At 40.6% G+C, this 16,145-nt stretch overlaps 1 protein-coding gene across 4 annotated transcripts in view; it reads right to left on the reverse strand.

Moving 5' to 3' along the window:
• The window catches only part of slc4a11 (solute carrier family 4 member 11), a 101,103-nt gene that overhangs the window by 13,029 nt on the left and 71,929 nt on the right, over window positions 1-16,145 (reverse strand). For all 4 annotated transcript variants that reach the window (XM_071498265.1, XM_071498264.1, XM_071498262.1 and 1 more), the window contains 8 exons: window positions 14,257-14,338; window positions 13,487-13,610; window positions 9,792-10,001; window positions 6,288-6,372; window positions 5,224-5,349; window positions 4,042-4,155; window positions 1,938-2,070; window positions 274-347 (listed from right to left, as the gene is read on the reverse strand). In XM_071498265.1, the coding sequence (XP_071354366.1) occupies window positions 274-347; window positions 1,938-2,070; window positions 4,042-4,155; window positions 5,224-5,349; window positions 6,288-6,372; window positions 9,792-10,001; window positions 13,487-13,610; window positions 14,257-14,338 (948 nt within the window). The remainder of the gene's footprint in view (window positions 1-273; window positions 348-1,937; window positions 2,071-4,041; window positions 4,156-5,223; window positions 5,350-6,287; window positions 6,373-9,791; window positions 10,002-13,486; window positions 13,611-14,256; window positions 14,339-16,145) is intronic.

Genomic DNA, 16,145 nt, shown 5'->3' on the forward strand with positions numbered 1-16,145 from the left:
TGCTTAAAAATTTAGACACTGGCTGACACTTTGATACACTAGCACTGGGGGTGCATCTGACAGCAGGTATGATGCTAGTGTTATTATTGTTTCTGATTAGTCAGGGCCGACTACAAGCTCTTGATTTGCACAGACAAAATGCCAGTAATGCAGCAGGGAGAGGCTGCAGTAAACGCAGTGTGACCCTGTGAAAACAGAGATGTAAACAAGCCGCAGGCTGAGCTGCAGGAACAGAGGAGAGAGAGACGTCTGTCACATGGGTCAGGAACTTACTTTTCACTGTGCCTTTCACTGCGTCGACCACAAATGCAATGGAAATGAACAAGGCGATGACCTCCTCTGTCGACCTTGAAAACCACAGTGACAATCAACGTCAAGGTTATACTATATTATTGCAAGGTGTTAAAATACTGTCAAAATGAACTGAATTTAAAAAAAAAAAAAGTCGACTCATACCACTTTGTTTACTCATAAATTACACATTTAATAAGTGTGGGAGGACGAGAAATCTTTGGCAAAAAAAGAAATGGCTGATGTCTCTGAATCATACCTGAAAAAACATAATGCACATAAAACTTCAAAGGGAAGTGTGAGCTATTGTTTGCATCTTAATTTATACCTTCATGAACTGACCTTCAAACATTATACCTATAAGAAAACAGCTAGAACTAGGCCTACAGGCAGATATACTGGAGGTCATGCCACAGTGCAGCTCAGACAGTCACAGATTGTACTGCAACTAAATATAAAACTGCCAAACAAACAAAGATGACGAATGCTGCACTGGAACTGAAATAAAGATGCCAAGGTTACAGTTTTGTGTTTTTTTTAAATGTGTTTATGAAAAACTCCAAATAATCCCACATTAAATGTCACAAAAGGCAACAGTGCAGAGAAATGACAACACAAAGCAATACACACTGAATGTAGATGTAAAGTAGATGTAAAGTAGATGTGTGTGAGTAGGAACACAGAGTATATGTAAGTTTAACAGTTAGCATATGAAAATAGGGAAAACATGATTTGCTCTGGGACGTTAGCGGAAGCGATGGCTTGATTTGCATAAAGAGCAACATTACAGATACTTTTCTTTACGTAGGCAACCTCACTTTAACACTTTATCAGGTTCGGATATTTTCTCAGGTGAGAAAGTTTAGATTTAATTTTCAAAGATGTGCTCTGTTTGTTTCCTCAGATGTGAGGACCCTCCTGCTGGTTGAGACCCTAACCCCAGCACTGCCTCTGTGGACTAGAGCTCTAATATGTACACATTGAACACAGGTATTAGGCTTTATATTTTAATTCACATTACTGACTGGATGGTGGGTAGAGCTTTTACTATACTCACTGTCTATTTGATTTTTTCCCCAGAAAATCTGTTTAGAAATAAATCTATCTGTGACATTGCTGCTTATCCAAATCAAGCCCACCACCGTCCTGGAGCTCTTCCAGGGTAGTAATACTTGTTGTGCGTGTTTTCCACATTTGTATGTGTTCTTATATTTATTGCATCTCAGGATTTGTAGTGGGTTTCCCTTAATGTTTGTGCTTTCTCTCTTTTTTGTGCTTTGTCCTCAGAGGCCACTGTACTTCACCCTCTTATTTCTGTGTGGCTCGGCTAAAGGGGCTTTTAAAAAGGGAACCAGAAGATCTGAACTAGATCTTCTTCAGACTAGATCTGAAACTGTCACACAGAACAAACTCTGCTTTCTGAGAACTGTTGGTTGTACAAAAGAGACAGACATTCCTTTGTGTGCCAGTATTTTTGAAGCAGACATTATCGTGACCACTCAATTGAAAAGATTTTTCTGTTTAGCAGAGAAGGAGGTACGCAAACAGAAAAAAGAAAATGTAAGAATTGATTCAATAAATTAGGTTGTTCTGAAAAGAAAACAATTAAAGTGAGTTAAATGTCAGAGTGTGCATGTGAGAGATACCTTTTGAAGAGCTTCATGAGCAGGCTGACATTGAAGATCCCCCCCAGGATGAGGAAGAGACAGTTCCACAGACCGATGCAGGCATAGAAAGCTGGGAAGTCCAGGTTGTAGTCGTCACAGATTCCTCGGATCACTTTGACGGTGAAATATAAACACACATCATGAAACATCTAAAACAGTATTAATCCTTATTTCCAATGTGCCCCCACAACCTCAGGACTGAGACTAAAACACTCAGAAATTGAAGACTAACTCGTAGTTGTAATGTGTAGAGACAGTGTAGTGCCATCGTTGGGCTAATCTGTGTTATTTTATAAAACAGAAAGAATGTGGTGAAATGCTCCTTCCCTTAAAATTCACCGAAATTTAATCATTTGCTTCTGAAGAAATGTGTTGAATAAACAAACAAGGAATGAAGAAGACAGATCGATGTTGATTGAATCAATAAATAAAAAAGAAACTAGGTCAATAAGGAGCTGGATTGATCATCTTTTTGTTTTGTGCAGATGCTTTAAAAACAATAAAATAATAAAAAACACAATTTCTGCTACAGGTATTAAAACTAAGGAGACACACACACACACGAACACACACACAAGAATTGTAATGTATTTATAAAAACCATAACAATTGTAATGTTGAGCAGATTTGTGCGTAGATGAGTTACAACTTTACAAACAAGCCATTGTTCTGCTCAGACAGGCTGCTGGAAATGTACTATAATTATCCCCAAGAGAATGTGCTTAGCACAATTCTAACCCATTTACTTCAAAGATCATCACACCACAAACCCAACAAACAGCTTTGGTATTAAAACTACATCTTGGCATCGGAGTTGCTGCTTTTCCTCATCACTGCTCGATTCTGCAGCTTCCAGCCGTCAAGATCATTTAAATTCCAACCAGCACAACACTGCTGTTGGGTAAAAACCATATAACAGTTTATGTGCTGTTGTCTCTCTGGACTGAATATAAAGTTTACATGTTCTTGCATGCAATGAGCGAGTGTTCTGACCCGTAGTCCCCTGAAACCAGCCATTACATGACATCAGTGAGGAAAAAAAGTTTTTAATTCATGAAAAACGTACATGGTTTGAGATATGTGATTTTTTTTCAACTGCACCAGGAACACTTGTCTGAGGGACATGTGTCAACAACTGTGAGTAAATATGTTTGCCAATGACCTTTTTTATCAATGACAAGACAATGACGAGATAGCAACGACATCATTAAACACTAACTGTGACCATATGAACGTCCAATACTTGTGACAGAAAAGAGAAAATGTACAAATAAAAAATGTCGTTTAAAGGGGCTATTTATGACCTTTCTCTGTCACTTGTCGCCTGATAAGAGCTTCGGCAAGAGGTTATAATACGCCCTCTGAGCTATCAGAAAGAGATGAAACGGGACGAGGCTAACTGGTTAGCATGCTAACTTCAGTAGAGGAGAAGATGTGATAGCGACAAAGGTAACACTGGTGTTGCTGTCCACCACTGGAGACAGCTCTTAGTGAGTAAAGGAGTGAAGTTCTTCTTGAATGGTAAGTAAACAGCTAGTAATGCTAATGCTGGCTATGTAGCAACACCAAAACTTACAAATTGCTCCTTTAAAAAATAAAAACTTCACCAAAACCTCTCTTAATTTTGATTGATGAAAAGAGAGGATCAAATATTATAGTGTTTAAGTTTTTTTCCTTTTTCTGATGCAGCAGCTGTGTTTCCTGTGCCGTGTGCACCATATCAGGACCAAACCGGCCATTGGCTCACAATGAGCACAGGAAGGAGACCAGTTAGGACCCAGAGTTACTCACAATGACAACAACAGGGCTTGGAAGAAAGTAAATAAATTAAAAATAAAAAAAAATAGCCAACAAACAGTTAAATTAGTCCAAAGGTGCTGTTTCCTGGTAAAAGAGAAAGCAGATGAGGATGAAGAAGAAGAGTTTCTAGCTGCTGTTCTGCGCAGCTGGGTGCCTCCTTCTCTTGATTTTTGACGTAATCGTCTTAGTACTCCACCCACCCGCAGCCTCCTTTTCAAATCAAACTGTGAAAAGATAAGTGTATTTTGGCGGAGCTGAGCTGAATCAAAGAGGGGAAGCCTACCGCTGATGAAGATGGCAAGGGGAGCTGTGGTTAGAGGGATGACAAGGGGAGAGCCGGCGAACAATGAGTAGATGACCCCACCGATGCTCTGGCCGATGATGGTCTTCCGAACATCTGTGCAGAGAGGACACACACAGAGAAAACACAGGAGGAAATGCTGATTAATGTGCATGAATGTCTGCTGTGTTCTTCTGCAGGGCTGAGCTAATTTCAAATTCATTTTTCAAACAGCGAAGGTTTATCTGAGGCAACCAGAAAAAACACAGCTACACTATTCCTTGTTTTTATATAACACTGTATCAACGACGGCTTGTGATGTGAAAGTAGTTACTCACTGTGAGGAACCCACAGAGAATTTATCACACAATTCTGTCACTGTATGGAGCTTTTTTGTGCTTTTTTTAGTTGGATTTGGTTTCACGGCACATTTACTGCATGGTTCAGTCAGCTGTGAAGAGGCTGCTGATGTCAAGGTCAGTCAAACTAAAGGTGACTTTATCACGTTGTTGCTCCTTGACTCTGGGACATCCTCAAGACAAGGCTCAAAGGCTTTAAAAAGCACCTTAAAACCATTGTTTTGTTGTATTTATTTGTGGGTTGTGCCTTTATTTCTCCCTGTTTCAATGGCTTCTCTGTCTCATATCTCCATCTTTGTCATTTTGTTTCCTGTAAAACTTTATCTCTCATCAACCATGTTTCCAGGAGTGGCAGGTAGCTGCTTTTAAAAAACGAGCTCTGATAATGCACTGAACAGCACCCTGTACGTGACAGACAAAGTAAGCAAGTAGCTGATGAAACAAGTGCAACATCTACAGAGTAAAGACTCAGAAACCGTTTTAAGGAGTCGGTGTAGAGGCAAAAATAGGAGTCGTACTGTGATACACGTTGGAAAATAAATAAAAAGTACTCTGTTCATGAGTCTAATTTCAAATTTGTTCTTGATGAATAAAATCATATCCTTGAATTCCTTGTAAAATACTTCACCTTCCACAAGTTTCTATCCACAATGATCATCCTATCATTATCATTTATACTTTTGAAGCTAAGAGGGTTAATGTGCACACAGTCGATAATACTAGTGCTTTTATTCTGTTAAAAATAATTGGCCAAGATATATCTGTGGAGAAAATACACAGGAAATTTACAGTGTTCACATGTCCACATTTAAGTATGTTCTCTTACCGATCTCACCACGTGTGCTCTCGTCATTGAGGGAGCCGAAAGCGATTGCAGGGAGGAGGATGGCAATGTAGAGGAAGATGGCTGTGGTCATGTACTTCAGCAGGGTTTTATTACTGCCAACTATACCTGAGGGGAGATAAACACAAACACATGAGTCATATTCACCTCATAATAGAGTGGAGGGGGTTCAACACTTTAATATCAAAATGACAAAAACATTAGCACACTTCATCATTCAGTGCCTCTACAATATGGAGCATCCAGTAAGTTACAGTAAAGCTATTCTACAAGGACTCACACTGAGTTTTGTGCTATCCATCATTTTGTAAGTGCAGTTATCGCTTATATCCAAATGATGGATAACTCATTTTGAAATAAAACACTTTAATTGGCCTCTAATGTAATCACAATGATTTTGGTCCTGTGACCTTTATCAGATGATCATTATCTGATGACACTCACAAGACAGAAATATCTTGATTTTGTTACAGGGGAATGAATTACGACATGAGAGAGGGGTGAAAGAGAGCAGCTGAGGGGGAGAATCCAGCTAGAAAACTCAATAACTGTAGTTTCTTTTTATATTTTTTACAATCAAGAATCAACTGATTCAATTGACCTGGTTTAACTGAGAAGTTATTATCACTTAGAAAATACACTTTGAATAATTTCCAGAAAGTCACAAGTATCTCTGGCAATAACAGCAACTAAAACCACCCACATGTATTTGACTGCAGACAGAAACCCTTCCACAAACTTGCTGGTAAAGAGAATGATGTGGTGAGTCAAAAACACCAGCCTGCTGAGATGGCAATGGTAATGTATAGGGCAATATCTTTGTCTGATGTCTTGGGGAATTACAGTAATACTGGACATATGGGAGCATATGGCAGCAGTAAGACATCTGAGACAGTCATTTTAGCAGACCCTAGATGTGACACAGATGCAGCACAGATGTATCTGAGGCAAAGGGTGACAGACAAATGAGGAGCTGCCAGAGGCACCCTGGTGTGGCATAATAAGGAAGATGATTCACTTTCACTACAAGTCCAAGTCCAGCCTACCATCTGTGAAGTCAGAGGGGTAGAAAGGCAGTCTGCGGCACAAGTCCTCATAAATCCCTCGGCCGGCTTTGAAGAAATCTTTACACTGTGGACAGAAAGGAAAAGGTTAGATTTTCACCAAGGACAGAAGGCTGCTTGATGAGAGGTCACTGAAAACAGGATCAATTCCAGTCCAAACTGCGCCACCTAGAGGCAAGAGAAGGGACAGCAGCAGCAGCCTGTAGATGTGCACGTGTCAGTGTGCGCCATCTACAGGCAACAAAAGTTACAGACACATGTTCCACCTGCAGCCAATAAGTGACATAACTGCTGTTTTTTTCCACTGTTACTAAAACTGGTTTGTTCGAAGTATCACTGTGTGTCCTTTGTCTTCCAGGACTGAAGCGACAAGGGGGTTGGTCCTGATAAATTTAGATTTGTCCATTGGCGTAAAGGAGGGTTTGATGGTGAGGCCAAAAGAAAACCGTAAAACTAAATGAGCAATGAAGGTTGAAAGGCATCTTGTTTTTAGTGCTGAATATTTCAACAGTACTGAAATCCCTTACACATCTGTTGTTTATTGGTGAAACAGGTAGGTCTCCAGAAACATAGCACGTATGCTCGCCAGTTGATGAACAGGTGCGAAGCTCATAAATGTTTAGAGAAGTCATTGTATTAAAACACTTTCACGGTTATGCAGCACAGACTTCTATAAACTGATGTTTTCAAAACGTCAGCTTCTGGAATAAAATCAACTTATTCAGTGTAATTAAGCACATCTCCCACAGCTTTGAATGTGTATGATACACAGTGAAATTAATAGTTTACTAAGTCTTTAAAAGCCAACATTTAATTTTTTACAGGCACAGGTTGAATTGTTCTGTGTTTCAGTTTTCACTATTAATTATTAGAATACCTCTCGAGAAGCATCGAAAGCAGCGGAGGCCACTCTACATCGCATTCATAAATCTGACCAAAGCCTTTCACCTGGTCTGCAGAAAAAGGCTTTTCAAGAATCGGCAGCCCACCATGGCTGCTCGCGTGACCACATCTTTCCACAAAAACATGCACAGCACGGCCTATTTCAAAGGCACAACCTCTGAGGCTTTTGTGGTGAACAGTTGAGTAAAACAAGGCTGTTTTCTGGCACTGTTTTTAGGATCACCCACTGAAGGTGGTAACCAGCAACTCATGACTGTCACACATCTGCAGTTCAGACAATCAACTTGAAAAAAAGCAACATTATAGGCTAGGATGTTGACACTCCCACACACATCACTACTGACGGCCACTTACTCGAGGTGGTTGACAGTTTCACCTACCCTCAGATCAACCACCACCTGCTCACTCCTTCTTGAGTACCAGGATTGTCAAACTGCAGCCAACAGCTAAACATGAATTTGAGGAGATGCCTCTAAACTAAACCTATGAACATTTCAATTATTCTTTATTTATGTGGAATGTTTTTTTATTTAGCAAAGTTTCCATTTTGCTCTTAGGCATTTTGCTAATTTATCTAATCTTATCCTTGGTGACCTCCAAAAAATGCAACAGCACGGAGCCTGAGGCTGCACCCAACCCCGTGTACTGTTACTCTGCAGTCTGCTGTGGACAATGACACATTCAGATTAGAAATTGCACATTTGATGTTTCAGCTAAGACGCTGGTGATTCCATACGGTACTCTCTCGAAGATTTGATCTGAATCACCAAATTTAACGAGGTAGTCCTAGAAAATCTCTGATTGTGTATTGCAAAAAGAAGTAAGCAGAGTAGCGTGGCTGTATTTAGATGTACATTTATTAAAGATCCCTGTGTCCCGAGAATGATCAAGAATGACAGAGAGATGACAGCAACAGTGAGGGAGAGAAGATTTAGCGTATTTTTAGAGAAGTCAGGAGGAGGACAGTTGGGAACGAGCCACGTGATTCAAAAGGAGACATGGAGCGCTTCTTAAAAAGATGAGCTTTCAGGTTACACAAGATTGGGAATAAATGTGACGTCCTGAATGAGTTTATTAAGTAAATTATCCAATTATCCAACGTTTCATTTCCCTGTTGAACATAGCATTAAACAATTAACTGGAACGGGTGACAAGGAAGGGCGTATGAGCAGGTATAGCCTTGGGAAAATCATTCCTGCTTCATTTGTCATCTTAAAAAGTTTTGACAGTTTCTGGCAGAGCAAAGCAATTTGTCTCAACATAAACAACATGAAAACAAACAACAGCATCAGCATTTCTGTTTTTTTTTTCTCTCCGAGTGGGGTGGCTAGTTTTATGAAGCCACACATGCTTGTTCAACACGGATTGTTCATCCATTAAATCCCTATACATCATGGAATCATTTATTATTACAAGGGAGCCTGTGTGTGTATTCTGTGTATGTGTGTGTGGGGCCTGATCACCAGCTTTTGGCTCAGGTTCCATAAACAAAAGTCTCAAAGAGGAATTACTGTCCACCTGGTTGCCATTCGTTCTGAGCAGTCGATGGAGTGAGGCAACGGGGAGGAAAAACATAAAAACACAACAACAATTTGGCCTAGTTTCTTAAAGTGGTGCGCGATTGAGGGTGGTCTGATGTCAATTTCGGATGTGGAGGGAGGTGGAGGAGATGTGTGGTCTCTCTTTTTCTGTTCCTCTCTCACTCATTTTATCATTTTCTGTTTCCTCTTGATTTCACCTGCTCTCTCTGCCGCCCCCCCCTCCATCTTTTTTTCCCCTCTCCCTCCATCTGTCTTTCTCTATATATCCCTCTTTCACTGAGTGGCACTGAGCCTTTCAAGCCCTGGGATAAACACCTAACAAAAAATAAAATAGAAAAAAAAAACACATGGGGAAATGTCTGGGAGCTCTGTCCTGTCAACGGAAACATTAGGAGGAGATGTTGGTCCGTGGCATTGAGCAGAGCCCCTCTGGAGGTGTGTGTGAATGTGTGTGTGTGTGTGTGTGTGTGTGTGTGTGTGTGTGTGTGTGTGTTTGTGTGTGTGTGTGTGTGTGTACATGCACGTGTAGCTAAGGGGTGGGGTGTTCTGACAGGACTGTGAGAGATGTAAGGTCATTTACCCACTGAGGAGGCCTGGCAGGAGTTGATGCTGATTGATTAGGGAGAGAGAATAGATGGAAGACTCAAACCAGCCGAGCAAGGAGGAGAGGAGGAGGAGGGGGAGGGGGAGGAGGAGGGCAGTGAAGGGGGAAGAAAGAGATGGAAGAGAAAAAAAAAAAAAAGGTTCAAATTTGTACATGTATGTGTCTGGCCTTATTTCTCTACAGAGCTCTGTAAAGAAAAAGTAAGTGTAAGGTGAGGGAGGAAGATGAGGATGAGAAGCATTCGGAAAACACCTCAACAAAATGAGGGAGTGCTAACCAATCAGATGCCTCATCTCAGGGTGCTGGGGATGAGTCATGATGCTGTCATATGAATACACGCTGCTTCAAAATGTTTTGGAAATATGCCTAATTGCCCAGTAATGAAAGGTTGCACACACGGGATTTGCAGCTCACACACACACACACACAACTGCTCACCTTGAGCGGTTTGTGACTACGGGGGTCGGTCTCCTCCTTCCCCAGAGCGGTGGGCTGCTGGTTGACTGCTGTCAGCTGGTGCCTCTGGAACACCAACGCCTCCTTAAACTCCTCCTGCGTCTTTGTCTCCAGCAGCTTCTGCCTGAAGGAGATGTCAGAGAAGAGGGTGGCAAACGTCCTGCCCAGCTCCATCGCCGTCTTGGTGCTTTTCTGTGGAAGACCATTTAAAAGTGGTTGTACATTAAAATCGTGAAAACAACCTGTATTAAGTGATTTTCTGCTGTTCTGTGGGGAAAGAATAAGCTGTAAACACAACACTGACATATTATCACCTTAAGATGACAAAAAAAGAATTACCCATTTATAGCAAATGTCATAGCAACATTAGCATTATCTTCATGCAGCTGTGAATGATGCAGAAAGCAGCAAGAGTGAATCAAAACCGGATTTGATGGGCCATAAAACCAAAACAATGAGCTGAAAGACAATAAAAGCCTTAGAGCTAAATGGAAGCAGCAGATCCAGGTAATAATTCTCTGTGGGTTCGTCTCTGCAAGTGCAAATACCTTCCATATTACACTCACTCATTTGATCCATTGTTATTATAAACATTTGGATTAAAGCAGTTTTAATGTTTTGGTATAAAACATTTTAATCCAAATAATCTGTCAAAAAAACAACAACGAACAAATGTTTTCAGATTTATTGTGATTATATTTTATTATAAGGTTGTATGACATCACAAAATACTATACTGTGTTCCACAAGATAATGGACATTTGTCTTTTAGATGTGCATAAATGTTTTACTTCACTTAATTATCCAAAAGCAGACATTCTCTTCCGGTCAATTTATGAATAAATTGCATCTCTATTTAAGAAAATCTATTATATTATATATATTGTGTTGGATAAAAATCCAGAATAAAAATGAAACTGTTTTTTTTTTTTTTGTCTCTCAGTGGCAGGAAACCCTTCCTATAATGGACCAAAACCTAATGCTTACCTAAGAGACATAAATCTAGTTTTGATATAAAGCACCGGTACATCTAAACATTATCATTCGCATGGAGGTTGGACAGATTAGGTAGGCGGGTTTGGAGCTGGGCATCTTGGAGGGCTTTTGTCAATAATCCCACATCTGTTCCAAATAATGCTGTCCAAAGTCACAAAGTGCAACAGAGTGATGGTAATATGGTCCTGGCAGACTGTGAGTCAGTGTGATGCCAGGGAGGCCTTGTTAGCCAGGTGGTGATGATACCAACACAGCCAGGCTTAGTTCATACAGTAGCAGCTGCAGCAAACAGAAAAACTAAAGCCTTTAAGCATTTTCACAGTGGTAACTGAATTTCAACCAGAGCTCAAAGAGCTGAGAGGATGGATCATGATTAATGTGCAGGCTCCCATTCTCAACACGTTGTCAACACTTAGGAAACCCCTCCTTCAGTCAGACTGTAGGCTTGAGAGTCAGTCTTAAAGGCACTGACCATCAAACATCATGTACATCATCATTCAGGTATGAGTTTGTTTAACCAAGTGAATGAGAAACTGAGCATTTTTGAAGAAAGTTCATGTATGTTCAGCACATTCACAGAAACCACAAATGGTGTAAAGCTCTCTGAATGGTGGGTGATGGAATTGGTCCACCCTTACTCACACTAGATTACATAGATTTACCAACCAAAGGAATTCCTATTATCATTATCATCATGCCACTTCAAAGATCTTTTCTCACAGAAGCAGTCACCATCAAGAATAATTGAGACATAATAGTGATTTATGTTTACTTGGGGCTTGGATTATTGCCTCTGAGAATGCCATTAGTGGTTGTGATTGCTGCCTGAAGACTGGAAAGGAGGGCACTGGAAGCACTGAGGAGAGGCACTAACACAAAGACGGGTTCATGGGACAAAAAAAAGAGATAGAAACCAAACAAACAAACAAACAAACAAACAAACAAACAGGAAACATGATGCATTTAGCTGAGTCCCAGGGTCACTCCAACCCTGGTAATCAGAGGGGAGGGGCTTTCCTTCTGCGAGCGTGTGTGTGTGTGTGTGTGTGTGTGTGTGTACAGGTAGGTGTGTGTTGATAGCTCAGGATGAAGCAGTGACGGCAGGAGGGTTGAGTGGTTTGATGCCAAGTTCATGTTTTGATGGGAGGGAAGGGTATTACAGTATATGTGTCACTCTCCATCAGCTACAGCGAGCTCTTCAGGATTGAAGAAAACAGCAATCTTGCACACAACAGTGACCAGAAAGGTTCAGCCAACTGGGCACTCGTGCCCACACAAGACACTGAGAGGCTCTTGGATTGAATCATGTTCAGTAGACATTTGGCAGCTTAGTGGCTGTAGCCATAGCATTTTAGATAATTTAGTGAATCACAATAAAAATGAAGGAAAAATTGGTAGTAGATGACCTTAAAATGAAAACCAATACTCTGAGTAAAGAAAAAATGTGTAAATCTATCAGGTTTACAAGATACCTCCTTTAAAGCTGGCTACCCTCCAACATTGTGCGAGAGGTAGACAGAGATATCTGTTTTTATTTTAAGGATACTAACAAAGGATGAACCAAACATCAAGTACCACTTTCAGCCCAAATGTTAGATGGTTTCACTGTTTTCTTTGTATTTTTCAGTATTACTTTGGCACATAATCAGCAGCTCATTTGTATTTTCTTCCCACTTGTCTTTTTACTTTAAATTGGACTTTTATCACCACAACAGGATCTTGTTTGTACAGTAACATGTTGTGATCTGAGGCTTCATGTAGCAACAAACAACAGGTTTGGGAAGTGTGGGGGTATAAAATCCTGTAGAAAACAACCAATTTGGGCTTTCTGGGATAGAAATAGAACAAAGCGGAACATTGTGATCATTCATTTAACTGTTTCATCCAGAATCAGGTTTTTTTTTAAGAAAGCCAAATCAAACTGGATCCAGGACAGGTGGCGGACTGTACTGAACTTGCAAAAAAGGCTTTAACTGTGGAGCTGAATATACATTCCCTTTTAAAGGTCCCATATTTTACACATATCTGGTGTTTTATTTTAAGTGTTGAAATTCATAAGAAGATATATTTGTGGTTTTAAGAACTTAAAACCATCTCAGTGTAGTTTTACATCTCTGTCAGGCATCTCTCTGGAGTTCTAGTAACTTCTGATTGGCTAACTGAGTGACTGAATAAAAATAGAGCAGATTTCAGGTAAACACTCCAAAGAAACCAAATGGGGTGGGTCCTGATAGGGCAAGCTTAAATACAGTAACTGAAAGCAGAGAAGGAGGAAATGCAAATGATCAATTACTTATACTATAGCAGTGGATTTTACTAATCCCTGCACCTGCAGCTAATACCTTACATGACTTTTGGTTCCAGGCACAGATGACCGATAAAAAATAACTTTTGTGGCAGTGGGAATAATAGAAAAATCTCCTCACAGCTGAACTTCAAGAGGTAATTAATAAATGAATGAGGAGGAATATTTTTACTATTTTCAGGAGAGTTGAAGTGACTTAACTGTGAGTTACAAGCACAAACCCAGTAAATTATATAAAACATAGTGAATATAAAACATAATGAATGAAATATGAACAAATGTTGTAACAAGCAAATGGATCTACAAAAGCCTCAGTAATCCAGCAGAGAGAGATAAATCCCATATATCATTTCCTCCCTCTGGGGGCAGCAGTTACCATTTTGAGTGGGGCCAGTATCAGGATGACATAGCGGACCTCGCAGCAGTTCTCTCCCCAGTTTTGCGGCCTCTCCAGGCGGGAGATGCACACGTGACGCCTCTGGAGATGCTTCACGTTGCAGCTAGAGCAGAGAGGGAGAAGGAGGAGGTTTTATAAATGTCAACGCCTCACCTCACCGGCATCGCCCCTCATTTCCATAGATTAACCTCTTTCTCTCCAGCAACAGTTAGACAGTATTCAAATACACACAGTTGCACGCACATGCACAGATCCATGTGTATGTGAATGTCTGTACACACACAATTACAGAATGGAGACACTCACAAACAAATTCCTGCAATTTTATCAGATGGATTCAAGTGTATTTTACACAAGAATATTAAATATCACATCATGAAAAATATGCTGTACCACATTCACTTATTCACTTATGTATTGTTTTAGTGGCACATATTTTAGTGATAATAGTCTTCATCAATACCTACATATAGGTATATCCTTATTAGGACTAATTAGTACCATTTAGTATTATTGATACTGAATTATAGTTAAATTAAAATAACAGCAGAAAAATCTCATGTTTAAGAAGCTAAAACCAATTCATTTTTTTTTTATAGACAAATACGAATACTTGATACCCCAAATTGTTGTTGATTAATTTTCTGTTGATCAGCTAATCCATTAATTTGCTGACAATAACTGACATTAATTGATCATTTCAGCTTTCAAACCTAACACGCAGCAGACACACATACACATCAGCTTACAGGATGCAGAGCCAGGACTGCTGGTACTGGACCCCGGTGGCGGTGGCTGTCACCCCCTGGATCGTCTCTGACAGCAGGTGAACTGTGGAGCAAAGGTCAGAGGTCAAACACATGTTAGCTGAGATCGACCTCACGTCCAGTTTGATCTTCACACACTTTTATTTTCAGCTGCACAGTGTTGAACTCCTTTTCTGTGTCATCTCACCACTGTAGCTGACTAGAACTATATTACCATGTACTGTTACATGTCCACGTTATAAGAACCTCTATTGTTTAAATCTAGAGTATTTATATATATTTAACAATAAAACCTGGCTCGAATTTCCTTATTTAGCCTAATGATGTCAGCCAAATGCCTAAAATGTTCAAGAGAAACCTAGTTCCTGATCTGCTGTGCCAAGCCTCACAATGTGATGTCTACATCAGAAGAGTCTAACGAGCTTGCTTTCTGCTTCAGACGGTGAGGCCAGTCTGCACCGTGTGCAAACACCCACCACGACAACCTAATAACGATGTCCGTCCAACCCCAGAAACCACCAACGCTAATGTTAGTGGATTAAAAAAAACACAGTTTATTATGCTGCCATGTTTACACAGGACAAATCATTAAACATGGGAAACTCGTGGCACTGCTGAAGCCAGGATGCTGCTGCCTAATAAGAGGAATCTCCCCTCTCTGCTCTCACGCTGAGACTGATGAATAACAGTGTTTTGGGGGATATTCTTCAGCAGCCCCGACTATCCCAAACCCCTCAAGAAGATTCAGCGTGCTCGGGTTTGCAACGTCCTCTTCGACTCATCAGAGCTGAACAAATTACAGGGTGGAAATGTTTTGTATCGTAAGCAGCGGAGACGATCGTTTCCATATCATTCTGATTTACCCTGCCAGTGGTTTCTCTCTTTCTTTTTGTCTGTCTTTGTCTTTCTCTCCATCACTCTCCCTTTCTCTCCCTCCACCATGCCGTCTCATCAATAAAGTATCCTCCATTCATGCCAGAAAATGATGGGTGTCACCATGACAACAGTATCACAGTGCTCAAGGAGTGAGAGAACTGGGAAGGGAGAATAAGAGGGGGGGGGCAGACAAGAGAGACAGAGAAATAAGAGAGAGAGAGAGCATGCAGATTAAGAGTAAGAGGGGAAGAAAGGATGAAAAGAAGCCTGTAGAGAAAGAGAACGACAGGGAGGAAAAAAGCTGACACGTGGGGAGGAAGAGAGTGAGAGAGGCGGGAAAAAAGGAGAAACAAGGGAGACAAAGAGAGAGAGAAAAATAAAAGGAATGGGAGAGACAGGAAGAGAGAACAAGATGGAGGAGACATGCAGGGAGAGAGAATTAAACAGAGAGAGGAAAATTTTCATGCAAGAGAAATAGGGGCAAATAAGGACCTGGGGAATGAAAAAAAAGGAAAAAAGAAAAAACATCACAAACAAGATGGAAAATGAGAGTGAGACAAGATAAAAAGAAGAGCAAGAGGGAGACAGGGGGAGGAAAGAGGACAGAGAAGTGAAGGAGATGGACTGGGATTCAATTCAATTAATAGCAGTAAGCCTGACAGCCATGTAATAATCAAAAACCATCCAATTTCTCATTGACGTCAGGGAGAAGAGAGGAGAGACAGAGACAGAGAAAAAGAGAGAGAGAGAGAGAGATGCAAACAGAACAAAAAAATAAGATGAAAAGATAAAGAGAAAAGGGAAAGAGGACGAAAGGGGAGACAGAGGTTAAGGAAGAGAACAGTGGGAGTGAGGGAGATGTGTGTGGTGAGGGTTCCTCTGGTCTTCCATGCCAATAGACTAGGTGGCCAATGTCAGACCACTGCAGAGAAGCTAGCAGCTAACAGTTACCCATAAGCCTTCACATTCAAACCACTTCAGATTTGCTGTGACAA

The sequence above is a fragment of the Trachinotus anak genome, unplaced genomic scaffold (genome assembly GCF_046630095.1).
Source record: "Trachinotus anak isolate AG129_WGS33_773 ecotype Australia unplaced genomic scaffold, CSIRO_AGI_Tana_v1 ptg000015l, whole genome shotgun sequence".
Lineage (NCBI taxonomy): Eukaryota > Metazoa > Chordata > Actinopteri > Carangiformes > Carangidae > Trachinotus > Trachinotus anak.